The sequence below is a fragment of the Oncorhynchus kisutch genome, linkage group LG12 (genome assembly GCF_002021735.2).
Source record: "Oncorhynchus kisutch isolate 150728-3 linkage group LG12, Okis_V2, whole genome shotgun sequence".
In the NCBI taxonomy this organism is placed as follows: Eukaryota; Metazoa; Chordata; class Actinopteri; order Salmoniformes; family Salmonidae; genus Oncorhynchus; species Oncorhynchus kisutch.
Window position 1 is genome coordinate 34093736 of NC_034185.2, and position 17656 is coordinate 34111391.

General features: G+C 42.9%; 1 protein-coding gene across 1 annotated transcript in view; it reads left to right on the forward strand.

The window, feature by feature from the left end:
- The window catches only part of LOC109900298 (leucine-rich repeat and fibronectin type-III domain-containing protein 2), a 163622-nt gene extending 158666 nt beyond the window's left edge, over positions 1–4956 (forward strand). The window contains exon 6 of the mRNA XM_020495991.2: positions 1998–4956. Within this exon, the coding sequence (XP_020351580.1) occupies positions 1998–3033 (1036 nt within the window). The 3' untranslated portion in view covers positions 3034–4956. The remainder of the gene's footprint in view (positions 1–1997) is intronic.
- The last annotated feature ends 12700 nt before the right edge of the window (positions 4957–17656 follow it).

Consider the following 17656-nt stretch of genomic DNA (forward strand, 5'->3'; position numbering starts at 1 on the left):
GGACCTGCATGGCCAGCATATTACATGGACCTGAATATTACATGGACCTTCATGGCCAGCATATTACATTGACCTGCATGGCCAGCATATTACATGGACCTGAATATTACATGGACCTGCATGGCCAACATATTAAATAGCCCTGCAAGGCCAGCATATGACATGGACCTGCATAGTCAGCATATTACATGGACCTGCATGGCCAGCATATTACATGGACCTGAAAAGCCAGCATATTACATGGACCTGCATGGCCAACATATTACATGGACCTGCATGACCAGCATATTACATTGACCTGCATGGCCAGCATATTACATGGACCTGCATGGCCAGCATATTACATGGACCTGCATGGCCAGCATATTACATGGACCTGCATGGCCAGCATATTACATGGACCTGCATGGCCAGCATATTACATGGACCTGCATGGCCAGCATATTACATGGACCTGCATGGCCAGCATATTACATGGACCTGCATGGCCAGCATATGACATGGACCTGCATGGCCAGCATATTACATGGACCTGCATGGCCAGCATATTACATAGGTGTTCATGGCCCGCTGGTAATACTTTATTTTAATGGTCCATAATAAACCATTTATAATGCCTTTATAAATGATGTGTTCGTTCACCTGTATTAATCATTACTCCCACATTAATAAACCATTCTCAAATCATTATTAAAGTATTTTTGCACTTTTTATGCTTTATAAATACTCTACAAATGTTTTGCGTGACCAGTGGTAGACATTCCAGCGGTACCTGATGCTGAAAATGACCTAGAACAAACATATAATCTGTAAAAGAATAAGAACACAACACAGGATGTTTAAGGATTTTAGGAAACATACTGAGCATTTGAAATAAATGTGTAAAAATCTAGTTTACTGATATTTACAATTGTGATAGTAGTGATTCAGAAATGACGAGCAAACTGTTAGTAAATGCTCTGTTATAAATAATGTATTTCAGACTGTTAAACTAAAGGATTAGTCCAGCATGGGCGTTCGTTGCCAGCTACCTTGACTGAATGACTGATGTTGTCGAGGAATTGACAGGATGTTACGAGCTCCGAGCCAGTTCCCCGGACATCACTCACTATGTTCTCAGACATGTTACTTCTGACAGCTCCTCCAGGATTCCTTTCTTTCTTTTTATTGATAGTTGTGTGCCAAAATTCTGACATTTTGCTAGGCAATTTCCAATGATTTTGTCAAATTTGTGGGGGAGTGGGGGAGCCCTCTTTTTGCAGTGAGGGGATCGGACAGTTATATGAAGGAATATTGTAATGATTTTGCTGTTTTATGCGGTAATAGTGAGGTAATTTGCAAGTCCTCAAATATGTGGGGAATTGTTGATTTGCGAGAAGAAAAAATCTCTAAATCCTGGAGGGACTGTTCTGTCCTTAAGGGGTATAAGACCCTCCTCTGGACAGGTGAGATGGTCTCATCCACTACTGTTGTATAAGGCTACCTGTCTCTCGCCTCAGAGACTCTATCTTCTGAATGTAAGAAAGTGCTTGCAGCTGCCTGAGCGACATAGGTATCTGAGGCTCTCGCTGTTACACAAGGCTTTCAATCTTCTCTCTTTCACTATCTTTCACTCTTCCTCTGTGTTCTGGTTATTTATTTCTCTCTCATCTCCGTGGCTCAGATATGGGGTGGAGCGTCTGTTTGCTGCAGCAGGACAGACTGCTTAAAGAGATAAAGCCAATTACAACTGGCTGTCTGTTAGACGAGAACAGAAACCACAAATGACATCTCCTCGGGAATGAACATAGGAACACGGAAGCCCTCTTTTCCTTTTAGTGGAAATTACCTCGTAAAGAACAATCAAACACAGTTTTCTTTCCGTTGCATAGATATTACATGTATGGTGTTGAAGAAAGACGCATGTTGATAGCGTTATCCCTCCAAATCAATTCAATTGTACCAAAGCTACTAGGTTTTCACCATGCGTGTTTAACACTTGCTCTGTGTTTCTATAGGATGATCCCGGCCTCCAGCAATGCCTTCCTGGTGACCAACCTGGTGTCGGGGACAAAGTACGACCTGTGTGTCTTGGCCGCCTGGGACGACACCGCCACCACCCTGACTGCCACCAACGTGGTGGGCTGTGCCCAGTTCTTCACCCGCGATGACTACACCCAGTGCCAGTCTCTCCACAGCCAGTTCCTAGGGGGCACCATGATCCTGGTGGTGGGTGGCATCATCGTGGCGACGCTACTCGTCTTCATCATTATCCTGATGCTGCGCTACAAGGCCACCGACAATGAGGGGGGTGGCACGGGGGGGATCAGCAAGCTGACCAGCGTTAGTGCCACCCACTCACAGACCAATGGGGGCCGGCTGGGACAGAATGGCATGCCCCTGCCCTTGCCCAAACCCAAGGCCAAAGTAACCATCCAAGACGAGGTAGTGGAGTTTAAATGCGGATCCCTCCAGAGCAGCCTCACCTCCTCCTCTTCCTCGTCGGGTGGCTCGATGGTTGGGGGTGGCTCTCACAGCCCCAACAGCACCCTGGCCAACATGTGGAGGCAGGCGGCCCCCTCCAAGCCCCGGGCCAACCTGGACCACCTGCTGGGAGCCTTCAACTCCCTAGAGCTCCGGGCGGGCCAGGCCAGGGGTAGGGGAGACCTGGGGGAGCCATCCTCCAGCAGTAGCACTCTAGTGGCGGGCGGCGATAGGCCCCCCACGGACAGGGAGCCCCTGCTGGGCCACACAATGGACTCACGGCTCAGCCGGGTGCTCATGCTGCCTCTGGACTCCAAGCCAAAAAGAAGCCAGTCGTTTGACATGGGGAACTGTATGGATACAAACCGACAAACAGAGAAAGCGATGGCCTCCAGTGCCTCCACGGCCACAACGCCAGTGTGCAGCTACCCCCGGCGCATCAGCAGCATCTGGACTAAGAGGAGCTTGTCTGTGAACGGCATGCTGCTGCAGTGTGACGAGGAGGGTGACATGGGAGGGAGCAAGGGGACCTTCGAGAGCCAAGAGTGGGTCATGGAGAGTACTGTCTAGGAGAGATGGTGACACACTTTACATCTTCTTAAACACTGCCCCAGGAAGGTGGCAATACGCCTAAGTTCTGATAGACCCACCGGTGAGTGGAGAAGTCCCTGCTTCCTCCCTCCTTCCTTGTTTACATGGAATGAATTCATGTTAATCTATTGTGGATCCACCATTGTTGTGACAGATAAGTAAAGCTCAAACCACACCTCTCGAACCCCAAATGGGTAAATAGGGTGAAGACGCTCGGTGGACCGAGCTGATTGGTGGAGTGAGGATGTTTTGTGTTTGTATGTGTGTGTTCTCTACATGGGGAGGGGGGGGGGGGACGCACAGTAATGGTCAACCACAAACTACAAGAAAGTCATGTAATGAAACCTAGTGGATTGTGCAATCTGTGTGCGGTATGGAGTCACATGGAAACTCAGAAATTGGAAGCAGGCCTGTTGTTCAAAACAAGGGCCTTAGTTTCTCAGACACAAGGAACGTAAAACAAATCACTGTATTTGTTGACTTGTAAAATGGCATACCATAAAAGCCACTCTTGTTACTGTTGCTGAGATGTTGGGCCATGCCTCTGGACTATACTACTGCTGCAAGTTAATCTGAAATATGTCATGAATTTTAATATATTTAATTTTGCCGATCAAATACACATTGTCTAATACTGTTCTTCGCCTCTGTACAAGATGGGGCTCCGACCTCAATATTTGCATTATGAGAAACCACAATACACAAGTATATCCAGCCACATTGTTTTTATATCCACAGAACCATTTTGTTTCTTAATCCATTTGGACTGAATGGTATTTATATATCAGTGATGTAATGAATCCTTACAAAAAAATATATAAAAAAGATTTCATGAAAACAATGTCTGTGAATATATTAACTTTATATACAGAGTATATATTTGAGGGTTCATTAAATAACTCCATATCTGGTACCCTATCAAGTTGGATTAATGTATAAAGCAAGCAAACAATTTATCTTTCTTAAAGTTAACAATGTGAAAATGGTAAGGTCGTACGTGAAAATGAAACTGTTATCGTGAATTAACCCAATATAGAGCTCACAACCAGCACACGTTAACACTCTCCAGCAGGAAAGATTGAGCCCCCAGAAAAACTGCAGCTCAACATGCACAATTGTTTGAGAGACAAGCATTCTTCTCCAATTCTAAGGAACATTTGTACATGTTTATGAACTTTGATGCACTGACCTTTATTCTCTATCTGGAACTCATCACCTTAAATGATCGACATTTGAGAGTAAGCATACAGCTTGCCACCCTTACCAGTTATTGGCATGAGAAATGTACAGGGAATTCGTACTGAACTATCTGTGTCTAGGAATTGTCCAACCGGATTTTTGGTTTGGTAGCATAAACTCGCAGTGTTACAAAACCCTCCATCTCTTTGTGATCGTGTCAAGACAGCCCTTCAAGAACATGAACTGCAACTGATTTAACTTGAGTTTACAAAAAAATATATATAATCCATTGTAAGGTACCATAAACGTACAGTCCACAATGGTTATGCTCTCAACAATGGTGAAGTTGTTGGCTTTTCTGTAACGTGTACAACTTGCATGTTTATCGAGGACTAACTCATAAAGACCACAAAGGACCTTATACACTCTCTCTCGATCTGTCCTTTCTCACGTTGTCTGAATGACTTCCATTGCTTCTGTACATTGACTCTGTATACTGGCTTTTTTTGTACAATAATGTTCAATGGCGAAAAACAATAATGTATACCAGTGTCTTTCTTTTCTTTGTAAGCATAAAGAAATACAGAGGTGCTTCACTGTATCATTACAGCGTAACCATGTACATTTCTCACCTGGAATTGTAGACAATGTTTCGTTGGTCAAACCTACTGTTTTTTGCTACAAAATGAGAAAAAAATAAATAAATAAAGATATTCTAAAACATTTTTGTTGTGTCAGACCCTTTATTATAAGATATGCTAATGTGCAACATTTGCCATATAAAAGTATTGAATTGTTCGGCATTGCAATTATTTTGTCAGCCTCTGGTAGTTCTGGGGTAAACCGTAATCTGATCCGTATGAGGTAACCTGTCTAAATGACTATAGGCTCGAGGCACTCGTATCTGTAGCCATGAAATGCATTTTATAATGTTAGAACACACTTGGGTTGTTTCGGCAGAGAGTTGGAGGCAGGTATGGACTTAAAGTGTTAAAGGTGGAGTGAGGTATATGAAGCCCTTTCTTCTAAATACAGGCAGAGTGCACACTGGGTCATATTCAGTAGGCACCAAAATTAACCAGGGAGGTACAGTGGCAATACAATGCTGTATGCATTTTATTTTTAATTAACAAAGCTTTATTTGGAATCTTGATCTTTGAATCTGTGTAGCTATCCAATGTGAAATGCACTGTCTATTTTAGATAAAGTGCCTAGACTAGGGCCTAGATTCAATCAGATGAAGTATTAACCCTCAATAGCCGACACCCGCATAGCTGGTGTTTTGGTCGTGTTGGACGTGTAACCACAGATGGATGACGGGAACCCAGATGGATCACAGGGAGTGAAAATTTAAAGCGTCTGGATGGAAATTCAACTCATTACCAAATATGGCAAAATTAGTTATTGCACTTACACAGAGTACGCGTTCCCTTAACGGAAGTGCAAGTACATGCTCAAACACGCCAATAGGATCTTGTTAGCTCATGCAGCTCGATGCAGATGAACTATCGTGGGTTAGTTATAAGTATCTTTGGTGTAACTTCATTAGAGCTTTCAAATTATTATCACGAAGCCACATGGGCCCCACACGCGTTAAAAGTTTAGAACAACAAAGTGTAGGCAATATAGAAATAAAAATGACACTCAAATTATTAAACCAAATAATGAGGATTTCTATGAAGGTGTAGATCACACATTCCAGTGTTTGAAAGTGTAAACAAAGCTGCATGGGAATGATACTAACATGACTCCATGCAGCCAATGGCAATGTCCATAATAGGTATAACGCCAGGATCCTCTTGTGGATTTGACAGCTCTAACGTAGCTCCACCTCCGACACTGTCAAAACACCTGCTATGCACAATAGTGTGTGATTGCAGGCCGCAATTTGGGTCATTCCTGCATGTGGGTATTCCTCCCCCTCGAGCATCCCATTAGTTTGTGCATGAAGGCCTCCCTTAAGCACGCCATCTTCATGCTTGTGTGACACTTTTGATATTCAGAATGTCCCCTAAAATGTGTGTCAAAATGGAAATAGAAGTATTATCAGAGTTTTTGGGGTGACGAAGGACACTGTCTACCGGTGTCCTAGCTAGCTACCGGTGTCACCCCCGCCTCCTTCTAGCTAGCGCACAGTGCCCTTCGCTCCCACCTGCCGAACACCTGCCATCGTTAACAGAACTGCGGGAAAGCAGTGCCCGACAGGTGGGGGGTGAAGGACACTGTCAATCTGTCTATCGTTGGCTACCTAGCAACCTATCCCGCCTGCTATGTACCAGAGTCCTAACTAGCAAGCTAACTAGCTAGCTAGCACCCAGTGTCCTTTGCTAACACCTGCCCTCGCCGTCATTAACAGAACTGCGGGAAAACTGTGCTCGACAGGCGGGGGCGAAGGACACTGTTTATTGTCGTCCTAGCTAGCTACCAGTGTTGTCACCCCGTTCTTGTTCTGTGGGGTTTATTGGCAGTTGGCACCCAACGTTATGGTGCATTACCACCACCTACTTTACTGGAGTATCACCGCCTCACACCTGTGATTAGGAGTTCTAGCTGAAAAATGTAGCAATAACATGCAAGAATGCCCACATGTAGGAAAGGCCTCAATTGCCTGCGGAAATTGTACCCTTCTCGCTATGCAGGGCTGGCAACATGGTCTCAGTGCAATTTGTATCATTATGTAAGTAAATCTGTGACATGTCAAAGGTATGATATATTACGCTATGTTAAGTTATATTACGAATGGAATAGCGGTCGTACAATAGCATATGAATTATAGGACGTATAGTATCATACAGTACCTCTTACCCAGTTGTACAACAGCCAGCAGTGTTCCATGCTGCATCCCACTGCTGGTTTGCCTGTGAAGCTCAGCAGGGTTGTGTCTGGTTGGTCCCTGTGATGGGAGACCAGATGCTGCAGGAAGTGGTGTTGGAGGGCCAGTAGGGGGCACTCTTTCCTATAAAATACATCCCAATGCTCCAGGGCAGTGATTGGGGACATTGCACTGTGTAGGGTGCTGTCATTTGGATGGGAAGTTAAGGTGTCCTCACTCTCTATGGTCATTAAAGATGCTATGGCAATTATTGTAAGAGTAGGGGTGTTAACCCCAGTGTCTTAGCTAAATTCCCAATCTGGACTTCATCCCCTACTTCCAATTGGTTTATTAATCTGCCCTGTAACTATTCCCCAGGTTGTTGCTGTAAATGAGAATGTGTTCTCAGTCAACTTACCTGGTATTAAAATAGTGTATGAATTGGATTACTTAATTGATCATCCTTCTTGGATGACGTATTGTATTATACGTCTTTCCCTGAGACCAGTTTGCTTGTTGCACTGTAACAACAAAGAAGAATTACAGGGATAATTTACATTGATGGTTAGGGAAACTAACGACAAAGGTTAGGTGAATTTACGTAGCAGGTTAGGTTGTTTGAGTTAAGTTTATAAGAAAGGTTAGGGGAAGAGTTGGCTAAAATGCTAAAGTTGTCACCAACGCCACTCGAACACGCAACCTTTGGATTGCTAGATGTTCACGGATTATGCCCACCAATTCTCCCCAACCAATGCAGTATACGTAAAATACGTAAAGTATGTTTTGTATTCCTCAGAACAAGGCTGGCGTCAGAACAAATCAGTTGGATGGACCTTTGATTTCCATAGGGGGGCACGTTTTCTCACAGGAACTCCTATGTGTGAACACGCTTGCGAGTTCACAATTTTTGTTATGGGTGTAATAATAAAGACCATAGCAACTTGTGAGTTTCAAGTTTGGGGAAGCTTATCATTTATATGTGCATTTTTGTTTCTCAACATCATTGTCGTGGTTAATTGTCAAAATCTGGAGGAAAATGATACAAATCTAAAAATTCAAATTAAATTCAAATTATGGCGAGAGCACCAGCCTCTGCCATATGGACACATTAATACACTGTGATCCATGGTGTCTAAATAAATGAGAGCATAGAACTCAGAGATAACCTATAGGCCCATGCAGCAGTATAACTTCCATTAACTAAGTAAAATACATAGGCCTAAAGCCGACAGATAAAAACAGTAGAAAATATCTGAATGAAAATTATGTGTCTTTCAATCACATGAATCTCTCTATTCCACCTGTCTGCTTCCCTTTCTATCTGTCTTGACTTGAGCCTTTGCTAGTGAAGTGCAACATTGTATAAACATCATGTTGGGTCCAACCCGAAGCGCTTGCACCACTGCATCAACTAGCGCAGGGGTGTCAAACTCATTCCACGGAGTGCCTAGAGTCCACAGGTTTTATGTTTTTCCTTTCAATTAAGACCTATAGAACCAGGTGAGTAGAGTTCCTTACTAATTAGTCACCTTAATTAATCAATCAAGGGTGGAGCAAAAAACTTGCAGGCACTCGGCCTGATCTTTATATAATGAGCAGAGGCTCATGTCTCCGCCCTAACAATGGGAGTCTGTCCCAAAGGCGGTAAGGCAGGAGACAAGATTAGGTCTGCAAATCATTCACATAGAAATGCATTGGGCTTATTCTGGACAGATTTTGGTGATAGCGAGCCCTCTCGCTTCGCCTCTTCTTCTCTGCTGAAACAATATCACTGGAGAAAGCATCCGAGGGAGCGAAACAGCACCCGTCTATATGTATCCCATGTATCTGATACTGTCTGGCCAGAAATAGTATGACATGTCATACAATTTTTGTCCAGACAGCATCAGATACATGGTCTACACATACTGAGACAAAGGGGGCGCTGTTTTGCTCGCTCAGACACTTTAACTGAGTTTGATGTGTCTTTCTGTCGGCGCGCTTCACGGTCATATAAATTATTTCTATATTTTAATTGGACGGGCAAGTAGGTACGGTAGGGCGGCAAGGGCCCCTAAGGTCCACCCATAATGCCCTGGCTCAGAGGCTAGCCCGATGCAGGTGTCGACTAGCGCCAGTCTAAATGAATCTAGAACCAGGTTGGGCAAATAAGAGATCTGTCCAACTGTAAACCAAAAAGTCTTACTGTGCGCTGTACTTTATGATCAGCTGATTTAACAAGAGAGATGGACCGACATTATCAAGGGATTATGTTGACAGAAATAGAAACTGTATTCCAGCATCTTCACATTGCCAAGGTCATCAGTATGAAGACTTATTTGTATTCTCCCATTTTATCAGCCCTGCACCACATTCCAGCCTTAAGACAAACACAAAGCAGAAAGAGCGGGGCTTTTGCACAATGCACATCAAACAACGCAGCATCTCTTCATTACAAAGTCCACTCACTCTGCGTGGCACCACCGGCACACAACACAACAACAGTCAGCATTCAATCCAACTCCCCATGAGATACTCGACCAGAAATGCCACTCTTTCTTCTCTTTCTGTTGGTCACAGTGTGGTTCCTCTAGTCAGAATCATCCCTACCTGTTGACCACAACACTGTGTGTAGTGGCCAGCCTTTCTCCAATAGTGAGTGGCAACGAGTGGCAACAATTGTGAGTGTGTACGTGCATGCATTCAAGCGTTCATTTGTGCGTATGTGAAAAATATGTGGAGGAATGTGTGTGTGGAAGAATATTCAGAGGGTGTGAGACGCTCTGTGCCGGGTGAGAAAGAGGGAGGAGAGATCGTGCTGACTCAATGTGGAGGACGCACAGCTTGATTGGCAGGCTGCCCACCACTCAGATCCTTCACGCCACATCCATCCAGACGATAGGATATGTGGCCCTCGGCTTCAGCTATCTTCCCCCGAGTAGCAGCCACATCAGCTCCACCACAAACCACGAACTCACAGCAGCCTCCCCAACCAGCAGGAGACAACACAGCATCAATTAGTGGAAGAATCAAACAATGGCTTTGCATAGAAATGAGGACCCTTTGCAGATACAGAAGCCAGTCACGTTGTGTTTCAAGGTAACGGTGCGTGCAGTACTGTCAGTACACATACAATGGCTCCTGTTTGACACTTAGGCCTCTATTCAATCAGATCAAGTGTTAACCGGTGATAGCGGACACCGGCATAGCTGAAGTTTTGGTGGTGTCGGAGGTGTAACTGCATTGGATCTCTCAAACCAGTCAACAGCTGCTCTTGATCATTGTCATGAAGCCACATCTGTCCCACTCCTGTTAGAAGTTCAGAATAAGAACGTGTAGGCTATATAGAAATAATGACGCTTCTGTCAGCCTAATCGAGGTGTAGATTAGGCTATCTCTCACATTCCAGTGTTCAAACTTCTAAACAATACTGCATGGGATTTCTCTTAATGCGACTCTGTGTAGCTAATGGCATTGTCCGCATTAGGCATGTCCTAATGCCAGGAGCCACATGTGGACAGCTCTAGCACAGTTCCACCTCTGACACCGCCAAAACAACCGCTATGGGTGCCTTCAGAAAGTATTCACACCCCTTGACTTTTTCTAAGTTTTGTTGTGATACCTGAATATAACATTTATTAAATTGAGATTTTGTGTCACTGGCTTACACACAATACCCCATAATGTAAAAATGGAATAATGTATTTAATTTGTATATATATATTTTTTTTACAAATAAAGTAATAAAAATGCAATTCTGAAATCTGAATTTCTTGGTATTCGCCGGTCGACGTCACTGGCTTTCTAGTCACTACCGATCAATTTTTCTGTTTTGTTTTGTTTTGTCTGATTACATACACACCTGTTTTACATTCCCTCATTACATTCCCTATTTAACCATCTGACATACATTTCTGTTCTGTCCGTGATTGTTTATGTCGTTAGTGGTTGTGTTCGTGTTAGAGTTTTGTTGTATGTTCCATTTTGGAATTTTGCTTTATTCTTTGAGTAAACTCAGTTGGATTACTCCATACCTGTGTCCTGCGTCTGACTCCACTTTCACTCTGCACCCAATCACTGACAGCCTAAATATGTTTGGACTAAACATTTGCTTAACAATTCACATAGTATGTTGCATGGACTCACTGTGTGCAAAAATAGTGATTTTTTTAATGACTACCTCATCTCTGTACACCACACATACAATTATCTGTAAGGTCCCTCAGTTGAGCAGTAAATTTCAAACACAGATTCAACCACAAAGACCAGGGAGGTTTACCAATGTCTCCCAAAGGCCACCTATTGGTGGATAAAAAAAGAAGAAACAAAAGCAGACAATGGATATCCCTTTGAGCATGGTGGTTATTAATTACATATTGGATGGTGTATCAATACACCCAGTCACTACAAAGATACAAGCGTCCTTCCTAACTCAGTTGCTGGAGAGGAAGGAAACCACTCAGGGATTTCACCATGAGGCCAATGGTGACTTTAAAACAGTTACAGAGTATAATGGCTGTGATAGGAGAAAACTGAGGATGGATCAACAACATTGTGGTTACTCCACAATACTAACCTAAATGACAGAGTGAAAAGTGAAAAATATTCCAAAAACATGCAATAGCAATAGGTGTCACGTTCTGACCATAGTTCTTGTGTGTTTTCCTTGTTTTAGTGTTGGTCAGGACATGAGCTGGGTGGGCATTCTATGTTGTGTGTCTAGTTTGTCTATTTCTATGTTTGGCCTGATATGGTTCTCAATCAGAGGCAGGTGTTAGTCATGGTCTCTGATTGGGAACCATATTTAGGTAGCCTGTTTTGTGGGTGGTTGTGCCACACGGGACTGTTTCGGGTTTTCACGTTTCTTGTTTTGTAGTTGTGTTCATGTTGAGTTTCCCTATTAAAACCATGGACACTTACCACGCTGCGTTTTGGTCCGCCTCTCCTTCGACGGAAGAATCCCGTTACAATAAGGCACTAAAGAAAAACGGCAAAAAATGTGTAAAAGAAAATTACTTTATGTCCAGAATGGAAAGCTTTATGTTTGTTGTAAAATAGGGCAGGGTTACACTGGTGTTCTGATTGCTAAGCTAGGTTGCTGGGTTGGATATTGAATCACTACAAGGCTGCCTGGCTAGAGCAGTATGGATGCCACTCTTAATTGGCTTGTCACCTCACCACCATGAACCAAACACTGGTACTCTTTAGGGTTCTTTACGTAACAACTGTAGGATGTGGTTCTACAAGGAATAGAAAAGGAACATATTATAGGACACAATAATGTGTGTATATTACTATAAGATGCATACAGTATAAAGGCTTAATCGGATGAGCTTACTAGGTGGGCAACGTAACCTAATGAAACAAGACACAGATGTGAATACAATGGTGACTTAAAATGATATGTGGTATGTAATAGGCTCCCATTACATCTAAAAGATTATGCAGTATATGAGAACATGAATACCAGCCGCAGAACACAGCTGCAGTCTATACAACGCTACACAATACAGCCCTAGTATGCTAACCATAAACCGCTAAACCGCTAGACCTTAAACTATAAAGTGGTCCGAAAGGACACGTGACACCAGGAAGGCGCAATAACTGCGTACTGACCATGAAACTGGTGGGACAGAGCAAAAGCGCTCACTAACGTAACTTAAACCTGCTATATTTAATGAGCTGCTGCAGTTACCAGCAGGCTGTACAATGTAAACAAACTCTGCATCTTATGACCACGATAATAAAGGGACCTACATCTTATATTTCAAGCATAAACATAACTGCTATGCACTGTGTGCATGACGCATAGAAAATAGTTAGCTTGGCTAAGTAGCTAACGTAACTTAATTTGCTAGCAATGATGATACATAGTCAATTACAACTTTAGAATAAACCGTTTACTTTACCCCCTTCCTCACAGGCTGGATGCGGGACTTACAACAACAGGGTAAAGAGAATGTCTCTGATTGGATAGCATGTTAGGGGTGATTGATTGATGAGCTGTCGGACATTCTAACTAAAGGGACAAACTAGAGCTGCATAGAGAAATACTAAATCTGAAGGTCTGGCCTTTTTCTACATTTGGGGACAAATCCAAAACAACACATCACTGAGTACCACTCTTCATATTTTCAAGCATGGTGGTGGCTGCATCAGGTTATGGGTATGCTTGACATCGGCCATGACTAGGAAGATGATAAAATTAAATGGAATAGAGATAAACACAGGCAAAATCCTTGAGGAAAACCTGGTTCAGTCTGCTTTCCAACAGACACTGGGAGACAAATTCACCTTTCAGCAGGACAATAACCTAAAACACAAGGCTAAATATACACTGGAGTTGTTTATCAAGACGACATTGAATGTTCTTGGCCTAGTTACAGTTTTGACTTAAATCGGCTTAAAAATATATTGCAAGACTTGAAAATGGCTGTCTAACAATGATCAGCAACCAACTTGACAGAGCTTGAAGAATTTTAGAAAGAATAATGTGCAAAAATTGTACAATCCATGTGTGCAAAGCTCTAAGAGACTTATCCAGAAAGACAGCTGTAATCACTGGCAAAGGTGATTATAATATGTATTGACTCAGTGGTGCGAATACTTATGTAACTTAGACACTTCTTTATTTCATTTTCAATAAATGTGCAAAAAACTCTAAAAATCTTTTTTCACTTTGCCATTATGGGGTATTGTGTGTAGATGGTTAACAAAAATATATACATTTTTAATTCAGGCTGTAAGACAACAAAATGTGTAATAATAAGTATGAACACTTTCTGAAGGCATTGTACATGGTCATTACCTCAAAAACTGAAGAAGTGCTTGAGATTGTTCTCCATGGAACCTTCAAGAAGTGTGTCCTTACTGCACCACAGAATCAGGGTCATCATGACTGGTTTGCATTATTTACTGGGTCCATGTGTGGCTGTTCTTCCAAGGCTATTAGGGAATGGCCTTGGATAGTGATAGGGTCCATGTTGCCATGACTAGAACATGAATTCTGAGCTGGAGCGTATGGGGACTGGAGCCATGGGGAGCGCCTGGGGCAATAGAACCCATGGGCTGAAACCTTCCACTCAGCCATTATGGGCTTATTTAGCATATGGAAAGGTTGATCTATTTTAAAATAACTCTAGAGAGCACAATACACAGTCTATATGTTTTCCATATTTGATTATGTCTGTATTTTGTATCGTTTGCAACTTCAGTTAAAGTGAACTCAAGGAGAATACAGATGAGGTAAAAGTGGATAGGTGGCTTCATTTAAATTAATTAGCTTTAAAGTGTATTTATGCAAAGATTGACCCCAATGTGTTGGGCATAATGGGTTAAAAAAAACAACCTACATTCATAGCACGCTAGTGCCTCCCTGTGGTTCTAAGGTAGCTTTACAGGTGGTTGTAAAGAGGCCGATCAAATACAACCAAAAGTCAAGATAATGACCGATGTCTATGGACGAAAGATGAAAGTGACCCTAACGCTAATATTAGCTCATTGAACTTACCTACATTAAGCACCTTGACCGGGACTGCCCCCTCCAAGTTGAATATCTTTTCAATAGGTCCATACAAACAGGACATATAAGGTTTATGTTCCACTAGATAAAATCAGGATATGCCTTCTGTGTACATGACTGCTGTAGCCTACCCACTTCGCATAGGGCATCAAGAATGTATCAGAAATGTAACACATTTATAAAAAGCCAGGGACAGTTCAGGGCATATGATGAAAAATGTTTGGTCCCTCTTATGACCATCAACCTACAGTAGCTAGCTAGAACACTGGGAAGAACATAACACCTCTCTCTGCACCAGATATTTGTGGAGTGAGTGATGGCTAATAGCTGTGTTCCCATATGATGAGGGAACCTCCAAGACACAAGGGGGAGGGGGGTCCGGTGTCAAATGTTAAAGGAGTAGGTAAAGGTCACTCATCCCAGTGACTAGCACAAACAGATGACTGGAGACAGCTGTTGAATACTACTGTATTTCAAACCATAGAACAATGCAGTGAAGGAGTGAATTCATGTGCTATTTTTGTGCTATCTCAGTGGCCTCAAATCTTTAAGAGATGCTGGTTCAGGAATTATTTAATATGCCACAGGGCACATATTTGCTCTCCCACTAGATGGCAACATAACTATAACTGACGGCTAATTCTTCTCATGTCAAGGCAACTGGTGATATACCTTGTCTTGATATTTTGGGTCAATTGAACTCAACAAATAACATATGTTCTCGGTTTGAGCTTTTGTAATTTTGTCTGGATTAGGGTTGTGAGCTTATAGCCATAAACAAGTACTAAGGTGGGGTTTTTTCTGCACAGGACCCTGTAAACAATATTGACATACAGAAAGGATATGTTGGGGTCAACCTAGCTTCTCATGTCTCCACTCCAATAAATTCCTTTTTGTTTTGTTATGTTGTTGCTTGTAATTATGATGTTATGACTAGGATTGCCTTTTTTGTTCCCTTTTGAACTGTCTGAGGGGAGTGTGAACAATTTCTGCATCTGTCAGTTCACTAATAGTGTCCCAACGGGAAGAACATTAGGGAATGCTTTCCGGTCTCACTGAAAATGTTCTTGCTATATTTTATATGTATTTTTGCTTTGTCTTGACAATTCATCTATATATCAATATCCGTTACATTCTTTGATACAACATTGACACATATCAGTTTTATTTCAAAACAAGCATTGTAACTGTGTGAATGTTCACTTCCACAGGTCCGTAAAGTCTAGACAACTGATTGCTGATTGGGACAGCTGTGAATGTTCTGGGAGGCAACAAGAAGGACATGCCTTGCTCATATTGATATCAAATTGAACTATCAATATTGGTGCCCACCACCTATTACCATGTTATTATGCCGGTTTTATTCAGAGCCATATAGCCTACAAAACATATTGACTGATTCAGCTAATTCTGTCATTATAGCTTTGCTAAGGACATCATCCAGTGGTCTTATGTTGAATTACATGTTGTATTGCTTTTGCCAAAGGAGGTACTGTATGCAAGAAAGAAGCATATTGTAACGGCTTTCTAGGTGTGGTGAAGGAGAGTCGGACCAAAACGCAGCGTGTAGATTGCGATCCATTTTTAATCAAACAAACGTAAACACGAAATAACACAAACACTACAAAACAATAAACGTAACGAAAACCGAAACAGCCTATACTTGTCAACTAACACAGCGACAGGAACAAAGACACTAAGGACAATCACCCACGACAAACTCAAAGAATATGGCTGCCTAAATATGGTTCCCAATCAGAGACAACGATAAGCACCTGCCTCTGATTGAGAACCACTCCAGACAGCCATAGACTTTGCTAGATAACCCCACTAGCTACAATCCCAAATACATACACACCAAAACCCCAAGACAAAACACACCACAATACAAAAACTCCATGCCACACCCTGGCCTGACCCAATACATGAAGAAAAACACAAAATACTTAGACCAGTGACACATATGAACTCAGCGAGCATATGAACTTTTTCAGGACCCTGTCTTTCAAAGATAATTCGTAAAAATCCAAATAACTTCACAGATCTTCATTGTAAAGGGTTTAAACATTGTTTCCGATGCTTGTTCAATGAAGCATAACAAGCATAACAATTAATGAACATGCACCTGTGGAACTGTCGTTAAGACACTAACAGCTTACATACGGTAGGCAATTAAGGTCACAGTTATGAAAACGTAGGGCACTAAAGAGGGCAATAAATTGCAATGTCCATACTTTGAGATGCCTAAGACAGTGCTACAGGGAGACAGGACAGACAGCTGATTGTCCTTGCAGTGGCAGACCACGTCTAACAACACCTGCACAGGATCAGTACATCTGAACATCACACCTGCGGGACAGGTACAGGATTGCAACAATAACTGCCCGAGTTACACCAGGAACGTAAAATCCATCCATCAGTGCTCAGACTGTCCGCAAAAGGATGAGACAGGCTGGACTGAGGGCTTGTAGGTCTGTTGTAAGGCAGGTCCTCACCAGACATCACCAGCAACAATGTCGCCTATGGGCACAAAGCCACCGTCGCTGGACCAGACAGGACTGGCAAAAAGTGCCAGTTTTGTCAAGTCGCGGTTTTGTCTCACCTGGGGTGATGGTCGGATTCGCGTTTATCGTCGAAGGAATGAGCGTTACACCGAGGCCTGTACTCTGGAGCGGGATCTATTTGGAGGTGGAGAGTCCGTCATGGTCTGGGGCGGTGTGTCACAGCATCATCGGACTGAGCTTGTTGTCATTGCAGGCAATCTCAACGCTGTGAGTTACAGGGAAGACATCGTCCTCCCTCATGTGGTACCCTTCCTGCAGGCTCATCCTGACATGACCCTCCAGCATGATAATGCCACCGGCCATACTGCTTGTTCTGTGCGTGATTTCCTGCAAGACAGGAATGTCAGTGTTCTGCCATGGCCAGTGAAGAGCCCGGATCTCAATCCCATTGAGCACGTCTGGGACCTGTTGGATCGGAGGGTGAGGGCGAGGGCCATTCCCCCCAGAAATGTCCGGAAACTTGCAGGTGCCTTGGAAGAGTGGGGTAACATCTCACAGCAAGAACTGACATATCTGGTGCAGTCCATGAGGAGGAGATGCACTGCA